Source organism: Paralichthys olivaceus, chromosome 13, assembly GCF_024713975.1.
Source record: "Paralichthys olivaceus isolate ysfri-2021 chromosome 13, ASM2471397v2, whole genome shotgun sequence".
NCBI lineage: Eukaryota > Metazoa > Chordata > Actinopteri > Pleuronectiformes > Paralichthyidae > Paralichthys > Paralichthys olivaceus.
This window is the reverse complement of record NC_091105.1, coordinates 23,587,238-23,609,005: the sequence shown is the minus strand read 5'-3', so window position 1 is coordinate 23,609,005 and position 21,768 is coordinate 23,587,238. Positions and strand designations below refer to the sequence as shown.

Below are 21,768 nucleotides of genomic sequence, written 5' to 3'. Positions count from 1 at the left end.
AGGTGTGTAAAATGTGTAAAGAAAATATCTTCAAATATGTATTCAGAATTGAAAGCGTATTTATATCTGTAGATGTGTGGACAAATCTGTAAATGCATATATGGAGATTCATGGTATGGTATTTTGCTTCAAGAGCTGAAAATAGACAAATCATCAGTTTCTATTTAGGCCGCCTCTCAGCTGGCTGGTTTTTAAAAATTTTTTTACAAGTGACTTAAGCTACACTTCTGTCGTGGCAGATACCAGTAATTCTTCTATCTTCATACTCTATCAGGGCCAGTATATCCATCATGCAAGCACTACACACAAGTGTCACTGCAGTATTTATGTTTATAGAAATCGGAGCGACTACTTCTCACAGCAGTGGTTTCATAACCTCCACTCTGTGACATTATTTGGAAATTGATTGTTTGAAGCTATTTAGTTTTTATAAGTGATTGACACACACGCAGAGACACACACAGAGACACACACAGAGACACACGCAGAGACACACGCACGTGCGCGAGCTACGACAGGAGTAAGAAAGCATAGTCAGAGTACCAGTTATGTTATGACATTCTGTCGAGTGCTCTATTTAATTATGTTCAATTGTGTTCAAACAAAACCTTTTCAGTGTTGTGGCGTTGTTAAAAGAAACTGACACAGTTCTGAAATCCAAACCCATTAATATGCCTTTTTTTAAACAATAGAAAACCACAACATAAATAGTCTGTGCACCATTAAGCCTGGATATAAAAGGATGAACAATAAGCCATAAATTAAAACCTTTTGGAAAACCCATTGATAAAAGGCTGAACTAATGTTTTTTACCAAAACCAAGATCCAACTGATTTCACTGATCTGTTTGTGGAACACTCCTCTGACAAATGAGTTAGTATGAAAACAAGAATCCAAAAACAGTGAGGATCTCTCTCAAAGTAAAATACACACAACTAAAAATGTCTTCAGCACTGACACCTGGAAGCCGGTAGTCATTCTATGGGCATATCATAAAGGCTTCAGGCAACACTGCAGATAGATGATGGCACGATTCAAGAGAGCAACTACAAAAGGCACAGAGATTCTGTGAGATCACTTCTTTACTGAAGCATCATGCAACTTAATTGCATAGAGCAGTCTCCAATGAGGCAGAATCCAATGCTTTTGGGGAATGAGGTTTTCCATAGGATCACATGCTTCCATCAGACCTCTATGTTGATTTTTGCGAAGCGGTAATGCAGAGAGGCAGGGTTGCGCAGCAGCACCATTCCTCTGTGTTCCGTCGGCTGGTTCTGGAGGGTGTTGAGGAGACCAGCGACACTGACAAACCCTAGAGCCTCCCCACAGCCCGCAGACAAGGAGAAGTCACCCTGCGTAACCCAGCCTAGAGTCACTCTGGAGCAGTGAGAGGTGACGCTCGGCAGAGGATCCGGCCACAGCCCAAAGATGAGATCTGAGGAAGCCTCGGAAGATGATTTGGGATCTTCAGTAGAAGTGAGGAGGTTTGGTCCAGAGGCGGGGGGGAGGTTACCCTCAGTTTTATCAGTGGACAAAGAGGATGTAGCAGCTTTCTTGGAGCCCTTGTTTCTGCGTTTGATTCTGCTTTTGAAGTGGTTTCTGTGCAGTGGCTCCTGGGGGCAGCTGCTGTCGGACTTCTTGCTCAGCAGCCTCAGGTCCTCTGCGACTGGCACACACACCATACCATGGAGCTCTGGTTTGCCCTTCGACAGTAAAGACAGACGCACCCACACCAGACTCATTCCATGCTCTGTGAGAAACGACCTCACAGCTGAGGAGCAGAGAGGCGGCACCTGACCGACGCGGCACGACCTCTGACCTTTGGATGTTGTGGGCTTGCACCAACCAGAGAGCAGCTTCAAAGACTTTCTGTTCCTGGGAAGCAAACAAAAAAATGTCCATTGATAACAAGTGATTAATATTCCTTTCCTTGGCCCCATTAGGTGGGTGCCCTGAGAGACATAACATTGTCTTTATTTCTAATGCAGAAATCAAAAAGGTAGCTGATGAGCAGTGAAAATCAATCCAATTCCTCTCTCATAAAGTCGGTCATTACTCAAAGCGTGATGGTTCCATTGGAACAGATGCAACTCTTTCCCTCTACTAATCTCTGTGATGTATGACAGCAATTTAAGGATGGATGTATTCCAGGGATTCTCATCAGGGACATTATGATGAAAGGGAGGTAGACTAGCAAAGTGCCATATATCAAACTTGTCAAAAGCTGCACTTGGGTCTTTAATAAAGAAAGAGGAAAGAAGTGATGATTAGAGCCCAAAGTATATGAATAACTAAAGGGACCTCAGTGTAAACCTGCTGTGGGTGTGTGTTCTGATTCAATACTAAGTTCACATGAAAAGAGAAAGATAGAAAAAAGAATAACTCCTCAGTATACAAGAAGTAAAAGCAAACATTCACCTCAGTACAGTGACGCAGCTCTGGGGCTTTGTTACAGTAAGATCTGGATGTGATGTCATCTCTTCCTCCATAACTGTGTAAGCCGGTGTTGTGGTTTGGGTCTGGTCGTCTCTTTTCTCCTCCACTCTTCCCTCCCTTGTGATAAGCTCCCACTCCTCTGCCAGCTGTTGCCACGGGCAACGGAACGGAGCCAGACATCCATGTTTAACGTAATTGGTCCTTTTGGCGGGCGGACGCCTACAGAAGAGGTCGGAAGGTCAGACCCTTGTCAAACTGTTTGGGCAACAGTGCCAACTTATGTAACAAATCAGCACGGCTGAGCAGCGGGTAGTAGATATGTAGTGTGCAGCTGTATTACCATCTCATCAGCATAGTGAGAAAGATCTGCATAATAGAAATGAATTGGGGACAGAGCTGTGGAGTGCTTCCCTCTATTAAAGCCTCTAACTGACAGTGACATTCTGACAATCTGACCTGCTTGTGAGACTGAATAATATATTTTCCTTTATATGCAGTGACAGTCCCCAACAAAGCATCTTTCAAACAGAGCCTCACCATGAAAACATGGTCCCTGACAGGTGAAAGGTTGATTTTAAGTTTGCTAATGCTAAACTCAGCTTCAGGCTTTAGCTGACCTTTTGAACTTGTCCAGGAGCTCGGCCTCTTGCTCCTCCTGAAAACGAAGGCCTGCCGGACAGTCTGGGTAATCATGGGGGAAGTGAGGGGTTCCTTTATTCTGAGAGTGCTTCAGACTCATATTCAGCCCACCGATGCGAACCCCTCTATACACCTGGAGAGAGAAATAAGTAAAGACGACAGATAAAGCAAACCTGAGAGCTTCCAGTATGACTTTCAAAGGCACTTTTAAGTCATGCAACTAATTACATATATGTACATGCACCCACACAGCACCTGTTAAACAAAATCCACATTTCCAACATCTTCCTTTGAATTGTTTCAACATTTGGACTAGATGTAGTGGACAATGTATATAATGGAAGAATTTTTTTAGTATGCAAATCCAAGATGCAGAGGAAACAGGGAATCTCATCTGTGCATTGAAGTTCTCTGCAGGAAAATCAAAAAATTGCTCTGAGTTCTTGCAGAAACTGAGCCATAACAAAAGACAGTTTAAGTCAAATTAAAGCACTGTCCTTGCTACCTACCAGTGGAATCCAGAATGCCATGCCCCAGCCTTTAGGAAGCAGCAGGTCCCATCCAGCACCCCAGGAGCTCATCTCATGTCCCACCTGCTTGCCGGGCTGGTGAACCAGGAGGATGGGGACTCTCCCCTGTAGGGGAGTGGGGCTCAGCCTGGAGCCCGGCACCAGCACCTCGCTTCTCATACGATTCAACTCCTGTAGCAAAAAACACAGATTGCTAAAGGTTATAGTAACATCTTAGCTTATCCAAGATTTCACAAACACAGGAGCTGGCTTAAATATGAAAGAACGATTACTGAAAAATGACTGAACTCTGGTAGTAAGAAAACACAATGCACCTGCTCTGAAATCTTGTTATCAGTGACGTTGTCCCGTACAGACTGATCCCACAGGAAACTCTGACAGCAGTGTTCTGGTACTCCTCGCAGAATGAGCTCCTTCATCCTCTCCTCGTCCACATCTGGAAGAGACACAACACATACACATGGCACACTGCTGTATGACCAGCATCACTAGCATCAATGACATATGAAGTTCTCCACTGATTAATAACCCAAAATCTAAATGAATATAAAACTCTTTCTGCAGTAGAAAGAAGAACATGATCTAATAGCACCTTATTATCATATTATTTACATACGATACCCTTACAGGAGTAGTGATTCTTGGCCTGAAAGGATTGTTGCGGTAAAATACGGATGCTCTAGATACAATACAATGCAGACTTTAACACAGAAAACAAAAATCAAGAGTGCTGGATTTTATTGTGTGAAATGGCTTTAAAGAAGTCTATGGTGTCCGATAATCCACTTCAGTACAAAGAGTCTTTCAAATGCATTGTGAATTTCCTGATTAATATGAAATGTGCCTTATCAAATCCTAAATAGCATTTGTTATTCCATTACAGGGCATGAGGAGAGTTTACATAGTAAGTGATTCTATTTTCTTATTTACTGAAGTGCAGATCCTTGAAATAACTTGCGACAGCTTTTAACCCCCCAAATGAAAAGGGTAACTCTGTAACCTGATTCTTGGAGCCATGTGGTGAATTTGAAAGCACTCGCAGACTGAGGGAATGCATGAGGTTGTATGTCATCCAGTGAGCAGATGAATAAAAAAATAAAAAAGGGGTGAATATCTCTTATGAAAAGAATGACACCTTCCACAGAGAAAGGACAAGACTAAAATATTGGTTACTTTAAGCCATGACCATTTTATCCTGGCTGCATATGCTGATCAAGATCTTTCTGAAAATCTAATTTAAAAAGGAGGCATCTTATATTTTCTTATCATTGCCATTAAATTCATGGATGATATAGGTATCCAGTTAGTATCCGAGGAGAAGGCAAGAGCCATTTTACCAACAACTGGCAAAATAAATAAGGCTGTGTGTGAGCAATGACACATAGCACCAGACAATTCTGCCTATATTACTGAAATATAATTTTCCTGATCGCTGTGATGGTGAAACCTCAGCTGCTGTCAGTCCCTGAGGGTGTGTTTGGAGTACAGGGTCCTGCCAGGATTCGAACCTGGAACATCTGCATGGCCAGGCAGAGGCCCCCCGGAGCTCAGAACCAGACGTGCACTCACTGAAACAACCTCAGGAAGGGACACAACAGATGGATTCTTGGCTTAACAATACATGTGATATTAAATGGTAAGTGTATGAAAGTGAATATTACACCCATCTGCACACTGTATGACATATAAGTCCACGTTAGGAAGAGTATGATAGAACTACCATAGAATGATTCAAGTCTTAGGAAATACTCTGAAAATGTAAGGCCCTTTGAATCATCTGTAAAGAAACTGCCCACACTTCTGCCTGTTTGGTTGGTCAGATTTTACCTTGTGCCGACTTTACACAGGGCAAAGCTTTAACCTTCTTTGTGGGTAGTGTCAGCCTGGGGTCATCTACAGTCAGACCCAGCACTGTGCCTGAGGGGAGCTCTCCAGTTGAATAGATGTCTGGGTGAATCAAAACATTCACTGTTAGATAAGCATATATGTCAGAGGGTAAAAAATAATTCTAAAGAGATAAAAAAGGAATATTTCAATTCACATTTGGAAATAATAATGAACCTTTCAGTATTTGATAGATGTCAGCTTGTTGTTGATGCAGATTCATCTTGCTTTCGTCTTTGCAGTGCTCAGGCCACCAAAGGGAGGATGGCTGGGATTTATTCATTACCTTAAAAAAGAATAAAGAAATACACACTTATTTGGTGGGAAATGCAAATATATCTGAGGCTCTCTGATTTTCATACTGAAAACACTTAAATCCCTACATCGCAGCCTGAAGCAGCTTCCAAAGTTTGGGCGAGAACAGAATGGGATTGTGGTCCAATCAGGCGATAGCGTACAATCTCCATTGTGAGATCACTGCAACAAATCCAACAAAAACAAGTGAAATACAAACACTGCAAATAAAACAATCATTATTCACCACAGCCATGTGTTGCGCTCAGTTTGTACCTGAATCAAACCTGTAAATAATACTGACTTTATGACTATTCCAGTTGAGCTGGACCTCCATGTCACTGGGGTGGTGGGAGATCTAGTTCCATCTCCCAGGATCTTTTTGGCAGGAGGTTCACTGGCATCCTTACAGTTCCGCTTTCTCTTGGTCCTGAGGGTCTGTGTGGCCTCGGGAGTCTTTTCGGATTGAAGCTCTGGTTCTAAGGTGGGAACAACCTCGGCAGGTGTGACCACAGGCACAACTGGAGGAACGACAGCCTCACAACACTGGCACACACTTTGTAATTCAGGGAGAAGGTCCTGGAAGGAGTGTAGAGTCAAGTCAACTCAAGAACCTTGATTATCTCATATCTACTAAAAAACAATCTTTCACTGCAAAATGTACATAATATATAAGTGTATGCATGAGTCACAGCAACAACTTAGACCTTTAAAAGCCTTCATACCTGTTTAATAGTAGGATGAGCCCAGATCCACAGCTGTCTGTGAGTTGAGCCCTGTATACAGGGTCTCCAGAGAAAGGTAACGGGGCCCAATGGCTGCGAGGGGTAATGTCCCGCTCTGTACACCACCACACTGCCCTGTCTTCGCCCTGATATACACAGTGCTGCGGCAAATGTAGGTCCTGAAACACACACCACCATCAACAGTTTCTTGCTTAGTATTGAGATCCTGATTTTCTCTCACATTTACACATTTCAATATAAATGTTTAAATAAATGTAGGGTGTTTTAACCTGATGCTGTCTCGGCCTTTACAGCTTTGTCATATTGCATTATATTGGTGACGTTTAAGGTGATTATATACATTTGTGGTGTCACACCGTGGTGCTACAGCTACATTGCTTTCAATGCACAGAGAGAGAGACCCATTTAGATGGATGCGCGAATACCAGGTCTGAACAGGGCCTTTTTTTTTTTTTTTTTTTTTTTATTCATACAAACACAGTAGGGTTCTCATCACCTGGATCTTCTGGATTCATTGTGTGGTGGGTTCCTTAATGTTCTTAACACAAATGTTTTTTCTCCTTTTCTCTCACTCACTCTATTTCACTGCTGGTTTTGTGCTACTCTGCATCACGTGATGAAAATGTCATGTTGTCATTGGTTGAGCAAGAAAGTAGGAGTGCTTGTTTTGATGAAGCTGAACTACCTTAAAAAAAAGGCAGTAGAATGATAGCAATTAGGGTTAGTATACTTACCAGCTTCCTTGCTGGTCAGTTGTGACAGACACGCCAGCAGCTTGTCTTCTTCTCCCTGAAGCTCGATGCAGCAGTGGTATGAAAGGTCCTGAGAGGACAGATCCAGGTTTAAGCTCATTTTATTTGAGATATTGAATTTCCCTTCAATGCAATCCTAAATATGTGAAGCAAGAAATGTCTGTGTTCACCTGCAGCAAACAGTGGGTGCTCATGGCTCTGTAGCACGGGCGGTAACATTTGTACGTGGGTCTTTCCCCGAGGCAGTAGCCCCACTTTTTAACCATGTGGAAGCGCTTGGCGTGCCAAATGTGCGTCTCCAGCCATTTGTTCTTCCTCTGACGCCGGTTGAACTCAAGCAGCAGGTTTCCGTGCCGGCGGCGGGCCTTGCGGCTCTTGCTCTTTGTCTGTTCCTTCTTCTTCTTTGAGCCAGCCTGGAGGCTCTTCTTGTGCTACAGGAGGAAGGGAACAGAAAAGTCACTGAGCATGAAGGTTGTCAGAGAAGAACAGCCTTTCTGTATGAAACAAGACACGTTGAACGTTAAGTTAGGATGCTACACATAAACATGACCTTACCATTCTGTCGGCAACATCTCTCAGTCTGCGAGGGAGCCGCTTTATGTTGTGGCCCATGGCCCGTCTCCTCATGTGTTTGGGCAGGGCTCCAAACACATGGCAGCTGCCTGTTGTCTTGCTGACGGCTTTTAACATTGTTTTCACCTCTGCTGCCCTGGCCTTCGCAAAAGCACCACCTGGGTAGGAATTGTAGAGGGAGCGTAGAGCATGAATTTTGACCCACCATTAATCTGACATTGCATTAGAAGTTCATGAGCAATTTAATGATTTGTGTCCTCCATTTTGTGTCTTTTTATATTCTCAGCTGAACAGAACAACTGCAGCACATGAAAGTCGAAAAATAAAAGTATTAAGCAGAACATATTTGGTGGCCTGCCCTAAAATAAATTATGATTTATAGATCTCAACCATCTAACCAGCAGGCCAGTGTACAACCACTGGGTGGTGACAGCATTATGCAATCCTCTTCGGACAATGTCTTTACCAGAGATGTATTTGGGCATATCCTTGGCGTAGCCTGCTCCATCCTTTTGGTGTCCACGGACCCACCCAACCCGGTGGTGACGGTTCTTCTGCCTCTCCGCGGGTGACTGGACATCAGATGGACCTTTGGGACGATCATTACTTTACCATATAAGCACCAGTACAGACAAAAATGAAAATGCGTCCAAATGCCAGATTACGAATCAGGCATAAATGACTGCTGACCTGGGGCTGTGACCCCTCAGGGGTGATTGTCTCTATGGCAATTACATTGTGGTTGAATAATTTAAAAAATGTTTGATGTTATAGAAAAATAAAAGTGGAAATGGTAAGGGTCTTACAGTGGCTCCTGTATTTATGTTTACATAATCATATGGCCCTGTCTTTGAGGGCATTTTCACCCCTGACATTCTGAACCAAAGTACATAGTGATTACAATTGATCACGCTGGTTTAACACAGCAATTTAGGGAGCAGACTAAAGAATTCAGTGTGACATACATCCTATCATCATCACCTACATGGGCTGAGTCAGCCTACACTCGACATTGACTGGTTTGGTATGTTTATGGAATTACCAACTGCATCGCCAACCTCAGGTACAGCACTCCAAACGAATTTGAATGATTGTTCAAACATTATATTGTCTGTGGTGAAGACTGCAACCAATCCTGGAAGTGTGGGCAACTCTGTTTCTAAAGAGACCAGTAAGGCTGCAGTGTCTTTTTCTTCTTCTCTTGATTAAAGCTGTTTGTAATATCCTGTAACTGGTGCAAAAGTCCAGCCTCCACTGGGAGGTTTGGATAAGATGAAGGACCGTAAACCTTGGAGCTGATTGTGTCCTGAATACCAATAAGTACTGTTCTTCTTGATGAACATTTAACACTCTTCTGATGTCATCGCAATCACATTCAAAGTCAGTGAGAAACAGCAGTGATGGACCAGATGCAGAGTGACACTTGACCCTGTGAAACGCTGACTGTGCAGCAGCACGGGGTCAAGTGAAGAGATGGATGAGTAGCACTCAGGACACAGACAGAAACACGATAAGAAGAGAAGGTACCAGTGTCCGGAGCGTCTCCTCCGTTCTGGGAGCTGCTCTCCGCAGCCGGGGGAGAGGACGGGTACTGAACACTGGCGGGCTGGTTCTCCAGCTTCCTCGCCCGCATCTTCACTTTAGCAGCAGACATTTCCTACAGAGAACAGGAGAGCACGCTTGAGACGCCAGCACACATACTTGTTGTCTGTCAAATGAAAAGCTGCCTCTGTCAGCGGCTGCATGAGCTGCCACCGTGCCTGCTGCTAATGCCAGCTAGCTCGCCACCGTTACGTTCCTCCACGTAGAGGCGAAGCGTTAGTTTAATGAGCAACACAAGAATAAAAGCTCAGGAAAAAAATGAAAGTCACGTTAACTACATGTTCACCTCTATGTTCACGAACAGAACTGTATGTTCAAAAGTCGAGCCTCCTCTCTGCTGACTGCTACCATGTGAACTTCCTGCACGCTGGTTGACGCGTGTTGGCTTCCGGGTATATGATGCTCATGGGATTTATAGTTTATCGGCGCAACGACATAAATAATCTCAAGGAAAATAACTTAAACATATTTTCCAAAGCAATCTTGTCGTTCACACACATATTTCAGTGCAATCTGAGTATGAAACAGTTCTGTGTACCTGTACTGGTGCTAAGATGAAGAGAACGAAGAAGCAATTTGCGAGTCTACAACCTTGCTTACGGTGATTTCCGCCCTGACGTCCTCCAGTGCTGCTCTCCGCTCCTCCTCTCCTCAGACCTTCACCCAGCTGTGCAGTCTGTGTCACACGCTCCGTGGTGCGGCAGCTGCCCCAGGTCTGATCGATACAATCCTCTGAGACATGGCTGCGTTGATCCGGAGGATTATCAGCACATCCAGGGCTCCGGCTGCTATCGGCCCGTACAGGTGAGAGGAGCCGTGTGACCCAGCCGAGTCAACGCAGCACGTTAAAGGCAGCGGTGAACCATGTTGCTCTGTGTGATCACACAGTTGTGTTACATTGTTTAATTCAGTGTTCAGAAGCTGACATGTGGCTGGAGGTGGAGCAGTGGTCACCCAGTGACACGAGCCTGCGGGATCAGGGTGCAGCCTGGATTGTAACTGTTGAAATATTTAACTGTCAGAGGTCCAGTGTGAAAGATTTAGGTGAAAGGGATCCAATGGCAGGAATTGAATATAATAATAATCCTAGTGATGTTTTCAATAGTGTGTTTTATCTAAATTGTACAAATTGATGTTTCCTTCACTGTAGCATGGCTTTAAATTATATTGAAATACTTTATATTTACACCAGGAGCAGGACCTCTCTACAGAGGCCACCATGTTTTTTACAGTAGCCCAGAATGGACAAACTAAACACCTTGAGTTTCGATGATAACTGAAGGTATTGGGAAGGGAAGGGTGAGGTATTATACACACTCAGCCTTTAAGATTCACTGCAGACTATAACCATCAGTTTTCTCCTTTTTTCAAACTTGACCATGTAGCCAGCTTCTGGTCAGCAATATGTGTTTAATTAAGATAATTATTAAATAAAGTTAAACTTTATATTAGTTTTCTCTCACCCAAATTCAGTTCCTCAACTTTTGTAAATTCCTGGATTTACTGTCTGCTCACTACCAATGGCATCATTGTAAGGTCGAGAGGAGGTGACACCTGTTTAAAAGCAGCATTTTAGTCTAATGGGGATAATAATCAGTGTGTGTGTGTGTGTGTGTGTGTGTGTGTGTGTGTGTGTCCCAGCCAAGCAGTGGTGGTAGATCGGACAGTGTACATCTCGGGACAGCTGGGGATGGATCCTGCCAGTTGTCAGTTGGTGGAAGGTTGTGTTCAGGCTCAGACCAGACAGGTGACTCTTCACAAAACCAGCCAGGAAAATGTTTCAACTTTAGTTGTTCACCACTGTAAAGATGATCATAATGGGGTTGCTTAGTCACTTCAAGTATGTCAAATGATTCTCTCCATCCATTAAAATGGTGCGAAAATATGAATACACACAGTATGTAATTTGATTAGTATGTAACTTATTATTAAAAGTTAAATGATTTAGACCTTGTTTTACAGAACATATAACTTCTTTCATAAATTAGGACAACAAAATAAAAGCCTGAAGAACAAAGCACCTATACTAAAACAACTTTTCTCCCAGGCTCTTGAAAATATGGGTGAAATCCTTAAAGCTGCAGGCTGCGGTTATGAAAATGGTGAGAAAAAATTTAATCATCTTACAAGTTTTATATTTTAAACAAGTGAAAAATCGCTTTCATAGGAAAAGTCTTTCACCTCCTACTGAACATCAAATCTTCTTGTCATTGCTTCCTGCAGTTGTCAAAACCACAGTGCTCCTCGCTGACATGAACGACTTCACTAATGTCAACAATGTTTACAAGCAGTGTAAGTGTTGTTAAATCATTTCATATCATGCATATTATCTTTGCTAGTTTTTCACTGCTTTCGTGTCATTTTGACTTTGATAATTATTCCTCATCTTAAACTCGCCATGATCATGACTGCCACCACAAGTAACGCTTCATCACTTAAATTGTACTGTCTAGACTTTGCCACTGGGTGTCAGGCTAATCCAGATAACCTGCATAAACTAGATGTGGGTGTACCTTACTGTCCCTGAGTAGGTGACATTTATCTTGTTTGGCTTTCATGAACACACACCCTGATCACCTGTTCACTGAATACTTGAAGAGACATTCTCATTATGCGTTGACTGTACACGCCCTGTGAATAGATGCACTCAAACAAATGCAGTGACAACACATTCAAACTGTGTGCTGGACTCTTGTGTAGTTTTAGTTATGATTTGATTCCACACACATTTCCGAGAATAATTACCTCGACCAAGGAGATTATGTTTTTAGTGCTGTTTGTCTGTCTGTTAGCAGGATTACACACAAGCTACTGAACTGATTTCATTGAAATTTGGTGGTAGGGTTGGGTATGGACCAAGAGCAAATTAACTTTTCAGGATATTTCCTCATAAAGACCCACCTGACACAGTAAATGTAGTTTTTCTCCTGTGGCAATCAAACATTCTGCTTTGACAAAAAGGTTTGTTTTATATCAGTTGGAAAGAGAAAGAGCTAAAAATAAACATTTTATACTGATGATTATACATTTGCATCGGAGGTGGACAACACTGATGTTGTAGTTCATGAAAGAATCATGTGTCCCTTAACCTCCTGACATTTTCTGTGCTGCTTTCTCTAGTCTTCAGCAGTAACTACCCAGCCAGAGCTGCCTACCAGGTTGCTGCACTTCCGAGAGTATGTTATGTTTTTAAAGATTTATAGTTCTTTTCATTTGGTTTCCCTTCTTGTGAATTGAACCAAACCCACAGCTGTGTTTTCTCTCTTTCTCTCTTTGTAGGGTGGACTGGTTGAGATTGAAGCAATTGCTGTTTTGGGCCCTCTCACCAATGTTTCCTAACGAGAGTATCTGTCGAAAAATTGAAAGAAAAATCAGGAAATCCTATAATGATAAAAATATATGTGCCTTGTTCTGTAGACTGTAGAAGAATTGATACATCAATCCTGTATAGCATGTGCATAGCACATCATTTTTTATTATAGATCAATCATCCTCCTGTATTACGTTCTGTAGTACGTCGTGGGTCACTTTGCAGACTATTAGTAGTCAGGCTGATTGCTGTATTGAATTTCTCCAGCAGCCTTTGTTGTCACAAGCCATCAGTTTATCCTAATGCCAAATGATGGAGGTTCAAATGTAACTCAATAATACATGTTTTTACACATCATGAATTATTTTCGTCAGTAGGGGATTGCTGTACGTGTGTGTGTTGATGCCCTCATGGTTGTACAGGATGAAAAATAATTTATACATGAGAACAGGATTTGGTATGTTCCAAAGCATGGTTTAAAATAGACTATAGATATATAATATAGTCATCTCAAACCTTTGTTTCTAATACTATTTCATATCCTCAGTTTATAGGGAGTTGATCATAGATACTATTCAGTAATTTGGGTTAAAATTACACAAATATATTGTAAATAAATGTAAAGACCAACATAATGTCCATATGTGGTACAATGTGTTAATGGGTGTGTTGCATCATGTCAAACAAAATGAAAACGAGAGGGTGAGGCAGTGTGTATGTAAAGTAAATAACATACAGTCCAATTTCAGTTAAAGAAAACCCACATGTATTAGTAAGTAAAACTTTATTCTGTACACTAAGAGGTTAGCAGAATCACAGACAGTTCAGAGAGGGAATACATTACAGAGGAAGACACAGATGAAGAGAGCCAATATCTAAACAGACTTTTTTGTTCCAATAAGAGTTCTTCACATCTTATGCAACTCAAATACTCAAAAACACAAAAACCTTGACTCTTCTCCACAGTGTGCAGGACTTGAATACAATGTCCACTAAGTGATCTCTTACTGTGGGAGACATTTAATTCACTATGAGCAAAAATGAATAAAGAGCAAAAATAGTAAAAAAAAAAAAATTTTTTTAAAAAACAGTACACCAGAGTTGCCAGGTCTCAAAACACTGAGAGAATTGTATGAACATCTGCCAGGTATAGTGCAGCTGCACAAAAGGCAAGATGACATATCAATACCTGGATCATTTACATATTCAGCATTTTGTACATGCACGCTTGTATTTTTATTTCCTTATACGACACTTTTATTCAAGCTTTCTCAATGTAAACTAAAAAGTGATATCAAAGAAGATTTTTTAAGAATGCATGGATTAGACTCCAGTGCTTAGTTTTATTACTCTGTACACTCTGCAACTCAACATTTAGTACTGACATTGCATTAAGGAAATTATCATCATTAGAAAGGCAGAAATTAAAACAAAAGGAAAACTTACATTTCAGAAAAAGTTAAAATCTGAAAATGTGGTATTTTAAAATCATTACACTTTGGTGTTACGTCAATCTCTTTGCATATTTTCATTCACAGTGATGTTTGGCTTGTATTCCTCAGAAACAGTTACTTTAAATAATGTAAGCATCATTCTCTACAGCCACTGTAGCTAAAGCAGAGTTCGCAGACTTCACACTGTATTGCACCATAATGTCAATCTGTGATTATTTGCAAACATAAGCCCACACTTGGCTCCAGGCACTTCAGGTTTCACTAGGAAAACTCATCATGAAGGTTTCATATTTACAAAAGCAGGAAAAAGGAGTTGTTGAGGCACATTCCATATTAATTTATCTGGTGTCATTTGGTTTGGTGAGAGCTGATGAGACAATCCTGTAAATGTAGTGTTTGTTTGGTCGCTTTGTCTTTTGTTCCTTCCAGTTCACATTGAATATGTAGGTTTTTGGGAGTTTTCATTATTTGGTTGATTTCTTCCACCTGAAAGGATAAGAAAAGAAGAAGAATGAAACATCTGACATCCAGGTCTATTAACTATGTTCAAATATTTCTCTGAATTTCTGTGGCTAATATCAAATAAGTCACTTTACTGTCACATAATAAAATTAACAATACATGTTCTGTTCATGCTGCTGTGCATTATACAGTATACTCAGTGATGGAGGAAGTACCAAAATATTTAAAGTAGTAAAAGCATAAATAAAAAGGCAATAATGTAATCAAGTTAAATTAAAATTAAAATTCCACTTTAACTTGTCTACTTTAGTATAAGTAAGGAAGTGCTTGCTTTTAAATGCACTTAAATATTACAATTAAATGTAATTGCAGCTTATTCTCTAATGCAACAGTCTACAAAATCATTAACTGTGTCTACTTCATATTTTGATGAATACAAGCACAGACTCATCATATTAATAAAGGCTGCTGCAGATGATGCTCGTGAAAACATTTCATTGTCATGATCTTTCATGGCTGAGTCTCGGTGGTGGCCTCTTCCAAATCCATTTCAGGTGTTACGTCACCAGTGGGCCCTGCTGCTGCAGGAGGCGGGGTTTAAAGTTACCTTCCCCCTCTGAGTGGATCAGAATCCGATTCCATATGTAAATGTGTAACAGAATGTATTGTGAAAATGTAGTGGAGTTGAAAGTACAGATATTTGCTGATATATGTAGTGAAGTAAAAGCAAAATGTAGCTGGAAATAAATCTACTTAAGTAAAGTACATTTACATTTTTTTTTTTTAATTAAGTACAGTATCGAAATAAATGCACATAAATGTTACATCCGATCCCACCACTGATTTGCAGTTCTATTGGGTTCCAAAGGATGTGATGCTCCATTCACACTGTCAGTGAGTGAGTGCATGTTTCTGATCCTCAGTGTTAGTACTGGAGTTAGTGTGGTTTGTGTTGTGCACTTACCAACTCAACCTTCTTTGGTTTTCTTGCTCTCTGTATCTTGAGTGGCTCCTGAAAAATCAATATATGACATGATCATTTAATACAAGCCACATTCTTGCCTTTCAGCCTGAGGCCACTTTGAGCTTCTGTGAACTCAAACTGGTTGTAGCTGGTATCACAACAGCCCACAGAGGTGAAGAGAAAAGCATACATTCCTCCTTAACCACATCTGCTTCTGTCAAACTGGTTTACAAGTGTCGAGCATGCACGCACACACACGCATTGTGCTATATGGTAATTGCTCTGGCATGCGCAGAGCATAGCCTCCAGAGAAAAAGACTTGCCGGAGTTATGCAAGCTCATCCACACCAGACCCATATTCCACACGTGCTGCCTGAAAGGGGCGTCTCTGCCCTAAAAAGTACAGCATGTTCTCTGACAGTCAAGAATGGGGTGCGTACTTCTCCTTATACATGTGCCTGATGTACTGTGAAAATCTATACATAGGACAGTGGCAAATTTCTTTAACCTAACCTTTCTTCCTACTAACCGAACAATAATTCAATAAAGTCAATAATTATGTGAAGTGTATCCTTTTGGTTTGACCTATATTGTTTCTATGTTGTTGCTTCTATAGTCTGTTTATGCAATGAAATACATTGGCTCAATTTCTGAGAAAATACTGTTTACATATAGGCCATAACTGAAATAAAATAAATGGCACAATTTTGCATCATCATACAGCAATCACTTCAATTTCTCTCAGGCTTTCTTTTCATGGTGACTGAAATGCTGTCAGGCCTGTATGGTGTTTATATTGTTTTACGTAATTAGAAGCTGCAGGGCATGCTCATTGTGTTGGCAGCTAACAATGAGCACAATGAGTGAGTGTTTTGTGACTGGAGCTGTTGTGCTGACAATATGTTTCTGCTATAATCGACAAACTCAAGACGAGTGTGTATGGCTGCTTTCTGTGTCTCACACTACGTTATCGGTTCAGCCTCATGGGCCCAACAATATCTGATTCATCCCGTCCGTGCCAACCAATCACAGGGGCTCAAACAGGACCCTATGTAAGGGGCTTTTTAGCACAACAACTGAATGGTTCAGTGAGAGTGTGTTGCTTATCATGTATGTATTGGATACTTGCTTGGTTACCAATTGCAGCACCTATGAGGGGGTGATGTTATACAACCCTATCTTTGGCCACACAAGAAGAAGGAATGGCTGGTTAAAAGAAGCTATGACTTCTTAAAGCCAGAGGTAGTGAGACAGGTTTGTCGTGGGAAACAGTTCTGTCTTAGCAAGACAATCACTGATCACCAGAAACCTGCCACAAACTCCCTAAGGACATTATTTATGGAAGCCATTGTCCACTGGAATCTTATTACCCTTCAGTCACTAAAACGTTTACATAATGAATACAAGTCTGCTTTAAATACAGTTCTAAAATATGCTGTAGTGGGAGTTTCTTAATTTGAATATGCCAAGCACACAATTGAATGTATGCCTTGATAGGAAAGAGAGAAATCGTGAGACATACTTGAGGATGAAGATTCTGGTGCTGGGTCAGCAACAGGGGCTGGTGCTGAGGGGGCTTCAATCACAGGATCCTGTGCCGCGTTGTCCACCTTGGACTCAGAGGTTACAGTCGCTGGTAAAGCTTCAGGCGCTACTTCTGTGGGCAGCTTTGAAACGGCTGGTGGGGGCACTGCTGCCTCTGCTGTGTGGACAGGTTCAGCAGTAGAAGATTCAGCTTGTGGAGCCAAAGCAGGGGCCTCAGCCAGGGCTGCAGGAGGGTCTGTGGCTTCTTCAGCAGCAGTCTCAGTGTTTGCTACATCTGTGACAGGGGATAATGGAGGCATCTCTGGAATAGTGGCCACAGCAATCTCAGTATCTATTACAGGCTCTACAGGAGCTGAGGATTCACCTGGTGCTGCAGCCTCAGTTGCTTCTAAAGCTTCACCTGGTGCTGCAGCCTCAGTTGGTGCTGGTGATGCAGCCTCAGCTGGTGCTGGTGCTGAAGCCTCAGTTGGTGCTGGTGATGCAGCCTCAGCTGGTTCTAACACTTCTGCTGGTGCTGCAGCCTCAGTGGGTGCTGGTGCTGAAGCCTCAGTTGGTGCTGGTGCTGCAACCTCAGTTGGTTCGACAGCTGAACCTGGTGCTGCATCCTCAGTTGGTGCTGGTGCTGCAGCCTCAGTTTGTGCTGGTGCTGCAGCCTCAGCTGGTTGGACAGCTTCACCTGGTGCTACAACCTCAGTTGGTGCTGGTGCTGCATCCTCAGTTGGTTCGACAGCTTCACCTGGTGCCACAGCCTCAGTTGGTGCTGGTGCTGCAGCCTCAGTTGGTTCTACAGCTTCACCTGGTGCTGCAGCTTCAGTAGGTACTGAAGCCTCAGCTGGTTCTACAGTTTCACCTGGTGCTGCAGCCTCAGTTGGTGCTGGTTCTAAGGATTTAGCTGGTGTTGTTAAAGCAGTTTCTGCTGCTGCATTGTCAGGTGGAGCAGAGTCTCCTGTGGAGGCAGAGGCCTCCACAGGAGCAGACACTTCTGCAGGGGCCTCAGCGACCTCAGTTGCTGCCTCTTCCACCACCACTAGGGCCTCTGCTGGCTCAGATACAACAGGTTGAACATCAGGGGTAAAGGGTTCAGGGGAGGCCTCAGAGAGTACAACAGCAACCCCCTCAACAAAAGGGGCCACTGTCTGCACCAATACAACAGAACCAACAGTGGGGGTCTCCTCATTGACCTCAGCCACTGCAGGTACAGCTTCCTCCCCTGGGGATATTGCCTCCGCTGCCACAACAGCAGCCTCGGCTTCAGTAGAGACTTCTGCTGGAGCAGCAGTTGGAGCCTCTGGAGCTGGCTCTTCAGGAGCAGGTTCTGGCTGTGGTGCAGCAGCCAGAAGGTCCTCTCCAGAGCCAAGATCCTCCTGGGCCTCAAGGGCTACTAACACGGCCTCTGCCTCATCATCAGTTCCTGGCTGGAGATCATCTGGTAAGGCAGTCTGCACAGGCAGCTGCATCTGGTCCTCGATGGTTTGTGCATCTTCTGCGATGATACCATTTCTGACCCCTGTCAAGAGACGGACAACAAAACCTTGATTAGGATTTAACCTTGTGACCCTGATCAATCCTCATCAGCCCAAGTGGTGAGGTCTTGTTAATATGTAACACTAACTACATGATAACAGTGACCAACAAAGCAAGTCTTCAGGAATGTTGCTTACCTAAATTATTTGTAAACTTGATAGGGGGTCTTAATCTCTCTACCAGTCTGTATGGTTTTGTTAATAAATTACCACATCAGTCACTGATCTATTTTCATACCATGTACCAGAGTAAGACATTGAATTATCTGTGCAAATTGCAAGGTGTTAGGTGCAATATGTTCCTGTATGGTCCTTTGTTTAATTAATACATTATACTTATTTTTGAACTGATTTCAGTTTGGTAATTTCAGATTTCATTTGAAGTGCACATGAGATTTATCATTGTGGATTACTTTAGCTCACTAAACACGTAAAACCTCAATACATGAATGAAGGAGATGCAGCATATTACTCAACATGGAAAGCAGGAAATAAGAAATAAGGGGCACACAGTATGCGTGCTGAGAAAAGCATCCTTTCATTTCCGTGGCTGAAAGAGTGATTTATTGAAGCCGGTGTTTGTCAAAAGGCCTGAGGACAAGTCTTTCTCAAAGGAAATAAGACACATGTGACAATGGCTTTGTAGCCTTCAGAGAAATAACTATGTTTTAATTTTTATCTACTAAACCTTGTTCTTATAGCTGTGCTTGTGAACAAGCTTTGGGAAAAACTAAAGCAGAGAAGGAACAATAGTGAGCTTGGGTAGTTTCACCCAAATGTCAGGAACATCAATGCACATCTCAGTTACAACAGAAGCTTTTGACGTATATTATTATTTTACGGATAACTGGGTGGACACAAATGAGATGACCGAGAAGGGTGCAGTCGGCTGAATGAGCAGATGGTTTGGACGCTGCAGCTTCCTGATTTTATTCGTCTGTCAGAAGGGATGAAAAGAGCTGAGAGTGATGGGTGGAAGGGAATGTGGCGGCCTGGCAACTCGAATGACAATGAGCCAGTGGAAGAACACGCAACTTGAATGTCTAGGTTGAAACCTGTTTTATACTCACCAAGCATTTGAGCTGAGAGTAGTGTTTCTTCTACAACTTTTTAAAGGCTAGTAAAGTGATTTGACTGTCCTTAAAAGATTTTTCTGAATCAACCTCCTACTGTTACCCATAAATCCACCTCACAGACCAAATATGACACAGAATAATAGAAAGCTATTGTCTAACCACTGGGCCAGAACTGGTGCTGGAAAGTCAAATTGTATGTTTGGGTCGAGACGGAGACAGCCTCTCCAGACATGGATGGCTTGCGTGTCAACATGATTTAGCAGCCAAAGATGACAGAGATCCCAGTCAAAACAGTGGCATGGCTCGCCAGAGGCACAAGAGGGCGGGGGTGAGAGGGGTCTGACAGGGGATGGGACCAGTGGTTACTTGGACGGAATACAGTTGATTTGTTAAACAGACTGTATACTGTGTGATTTAAAGCCACTTTTTACAGACGACTGCCTGGACAATAAGTGGTTTTCTTGTTGGGCTGATGTCAGAGCCTGGAAAGTGATCCAAGCTCCTCCAGGTGACCCTGGCTGGGCAGCTGGAGAGACAATGCCCTGACACAAACATCACACAGTGACATAGTGGAACATGGACATGCTCTACTTTGACACAGAGGAACTATGCCACCTCCTAATAAGTATATGGAACACTTTAGGAAAAACATTCTTAAAAACAACAATCATCATCTTTTCCTTATGTAAATCAAATCATTTATTTGACTGGAACAAAGGCAATAACAAAAGACAAGGGGAGTAACTGTCATGTTGTATGTATAGGGAGGGGGTGGGTGGGATGCAATGAGAACATACTGTACATGCAGCTGTGCCTGACATGACATTGCCACATGCCAGTGGGCTGTCGAACCTATGAATGGACAATCCTGGACTGTGTCAGGCTTCTTGGTGGGCGTCTGCATAGGCTTGAACATAGATTCCATGTGCAAAGCTTTAAACATATCTGTAGTCACAAATCACACCACTGAGTGTGGCAGCAAACAGCTTGGGCCACACATCCGGCCTCAGGCTGCAAATACTCTGTTAAGAGTTCCCAGGTGGATTCAATCAGGGCTTTTGGAGGAGCTGCATGCAGCCCCAGCTAAAGCAATGTATATAAATCTAAATCCTTCTTTCACTGCACTTTTACAGTTTTTAATCAGAGGATGTCATGCAAAACAATGGCAGACTAAAAGACAACCACCATGAAAGTGGTTAGAAAAGGTCTCAACATGTCAGTAGTTCTCTGGCCACTGCAGAGTGCTGTGCAGCAGAATAAAGGAAAAAGCACACGGTGTACCAGACGTACCGGCAGCAGCCATGCACCCCTCAGTGAGATCAGACTCAGAAAGTGAAGAGCAACTACTGCACATATCTGAGAACATGTATGATCAACCTCAGCATGAATATATAGAGAGTAAAAAAACACATATGCTGGTGTATATCATATTTCAAAACCAACTCACAGATACATTCACTCTTTACAAATGTGATCTCTACTTACCTGCTGTGTCTCCATTGCTCTCCTCTGGCTTTGTACCTGGCCTTTTCTCTTGATCCACAGTCTGTGCACTGGATGAGGAGCACCCCATTTTTGATGAAAAGGGATGAGGTGATCCAAAAACCTGGAAGCTATTGAGGAGCCAACACAAGTCCTAGTGCTCTATTTCAGCAAAGACAGAGAATGCCAAGCAATAAAAACATAGACAGCAAATCTCTCCTTGATTTCTAAGAGTAGCTGGGCACCATTATCTCTCTGTCTGTGTGTTTGCACATGGCCTGCTGCCCTCTGGCCCCAGACAAGGATCTGTTGTGAGCATTTAGAGCAAAGCAGCACAGGCAACTCCAGCTGAATGTTCCTAGACTGCTTCCTGCTCACTCTATTCATACAGGAGGAGGAGGAGGAGACAAACACGTGCATGAAGTGTGTGTCCTCCCCTTTATAGGAGTGTCCCCTCTGGTTTTAGAAAAGCACTTTAACAAGGCATTTCTCTCTC

General features: G+C 42.6%; 3 protein-coding genes across 7 annotated transcripts; 1 reads left to right on the top strand and 2 right to left on the bottom strand.

Moving 5' to 3' along the window:
* Window positions 1–546: 546 nt before the first annotated feature.
* Window positions 547–9,874, bottom strand: pop1 (POP1 homolog, ribonuclease P/MRP subunit). The gene is made up of 16 exons (XM_020091152.2): window positions 9,743–9,874; window positions 9,382–9,511; window positions 8,321–8,443; window positions 7,837–8,012; window positions 7,452–7,712; window positions 7,264–7,351; window positions 6,509–6,687; window positions 6,088–6,362; window positions 5,873–5,966; window positions 5,667–5,775; window positions 5,433–5,552; window positions 3,920–4,041; window positions 3,585–3,776; window positions 3,054–3,208; window positions 2,419–2,655; window positions 547–1,875 (listed from the first exon to the last, which is right to left on the bottom strand). The coding sequence occupies exons 2-16, from the start codon at window positions 9,506–9,508 to the stop codon at window positions 1,185–1,187; spliced, it is 2,949 nt and encodes a 982-aa protein (XP_019946711.2). The 5' UTR covers window positions 9,509–9,511; window positions 9,743–9,874; the 3' UTR covers window positions 547–1,184.
* Window positions 9,875–10,096: 222 nt separating this feature from the next.
* Window positions 10,097–13,841, top strand: LOC109632062 (2-iminobutanoate/2-iminopropanoate deaminase-like). Its single transcript, XM_020091171.2, has 6 exons — window positions 10,097–10,260; window positions 11,098–11,203; window positions 11,504–11,558; window positions 11,680–11,748; window positions 12,577–12,632; window positions 12,736–13,841. Exons 1-6 carry the CDS (start codon window positions 10,196–10,198, stop codon window positions 12,793–12,795), a joined length of 411 nt encoding a protein of 136 aa, XP_019946730.1. The 5' UTR covers window positions 10,097–10,195; the 3' UTR covers window positions 12,796–13,841.
* On the bottom strand, window positions 13,534–21,696 carry LOC109632055 (skin secretory protein xP2-like). 5 transcript variants are annotated; one of them, XM_020091161.2, is made up of 5 exons: window positions 21,276–21,696; window positions 17,556–18,698; window positions 17,169–17,465; window positions 15,647–15,694; window positions 13,534–14,706 (listed from the first exon to the last, which is right to left on the bottom strand). In XM_020091161.2, the coding sequence occupies exons 1-4, from the start codon at window positions 21,361–21,363 to the stop codon at window positions 15,651–15,653; spliced, it is 1,572 nt and encodes a 523-aa protein (XP_019946720.2). In that variant the 5' UTR covers window positions 21,364–21,696; the 3' UTR covers window positions 13,534–14,706; window positions 15,647–15,650. The 5 variants fall into 5 exon arrangements, with proteins under 5 accessions (XP_019946720.2, XP_069393250.1, XP_069393248.1 ...); XM_069537149.1 differs by having other exon boundaries at window positions 17,592–18,698; XM_069537147.1 differs by having other exon boundaries at window positions 17,169–17,555; window positions 17,592–18,698; window positions 21,276–21,695.
* Between the last annotated feature and the right edge of the window lie 72 nt (window positions 21,697–21,768).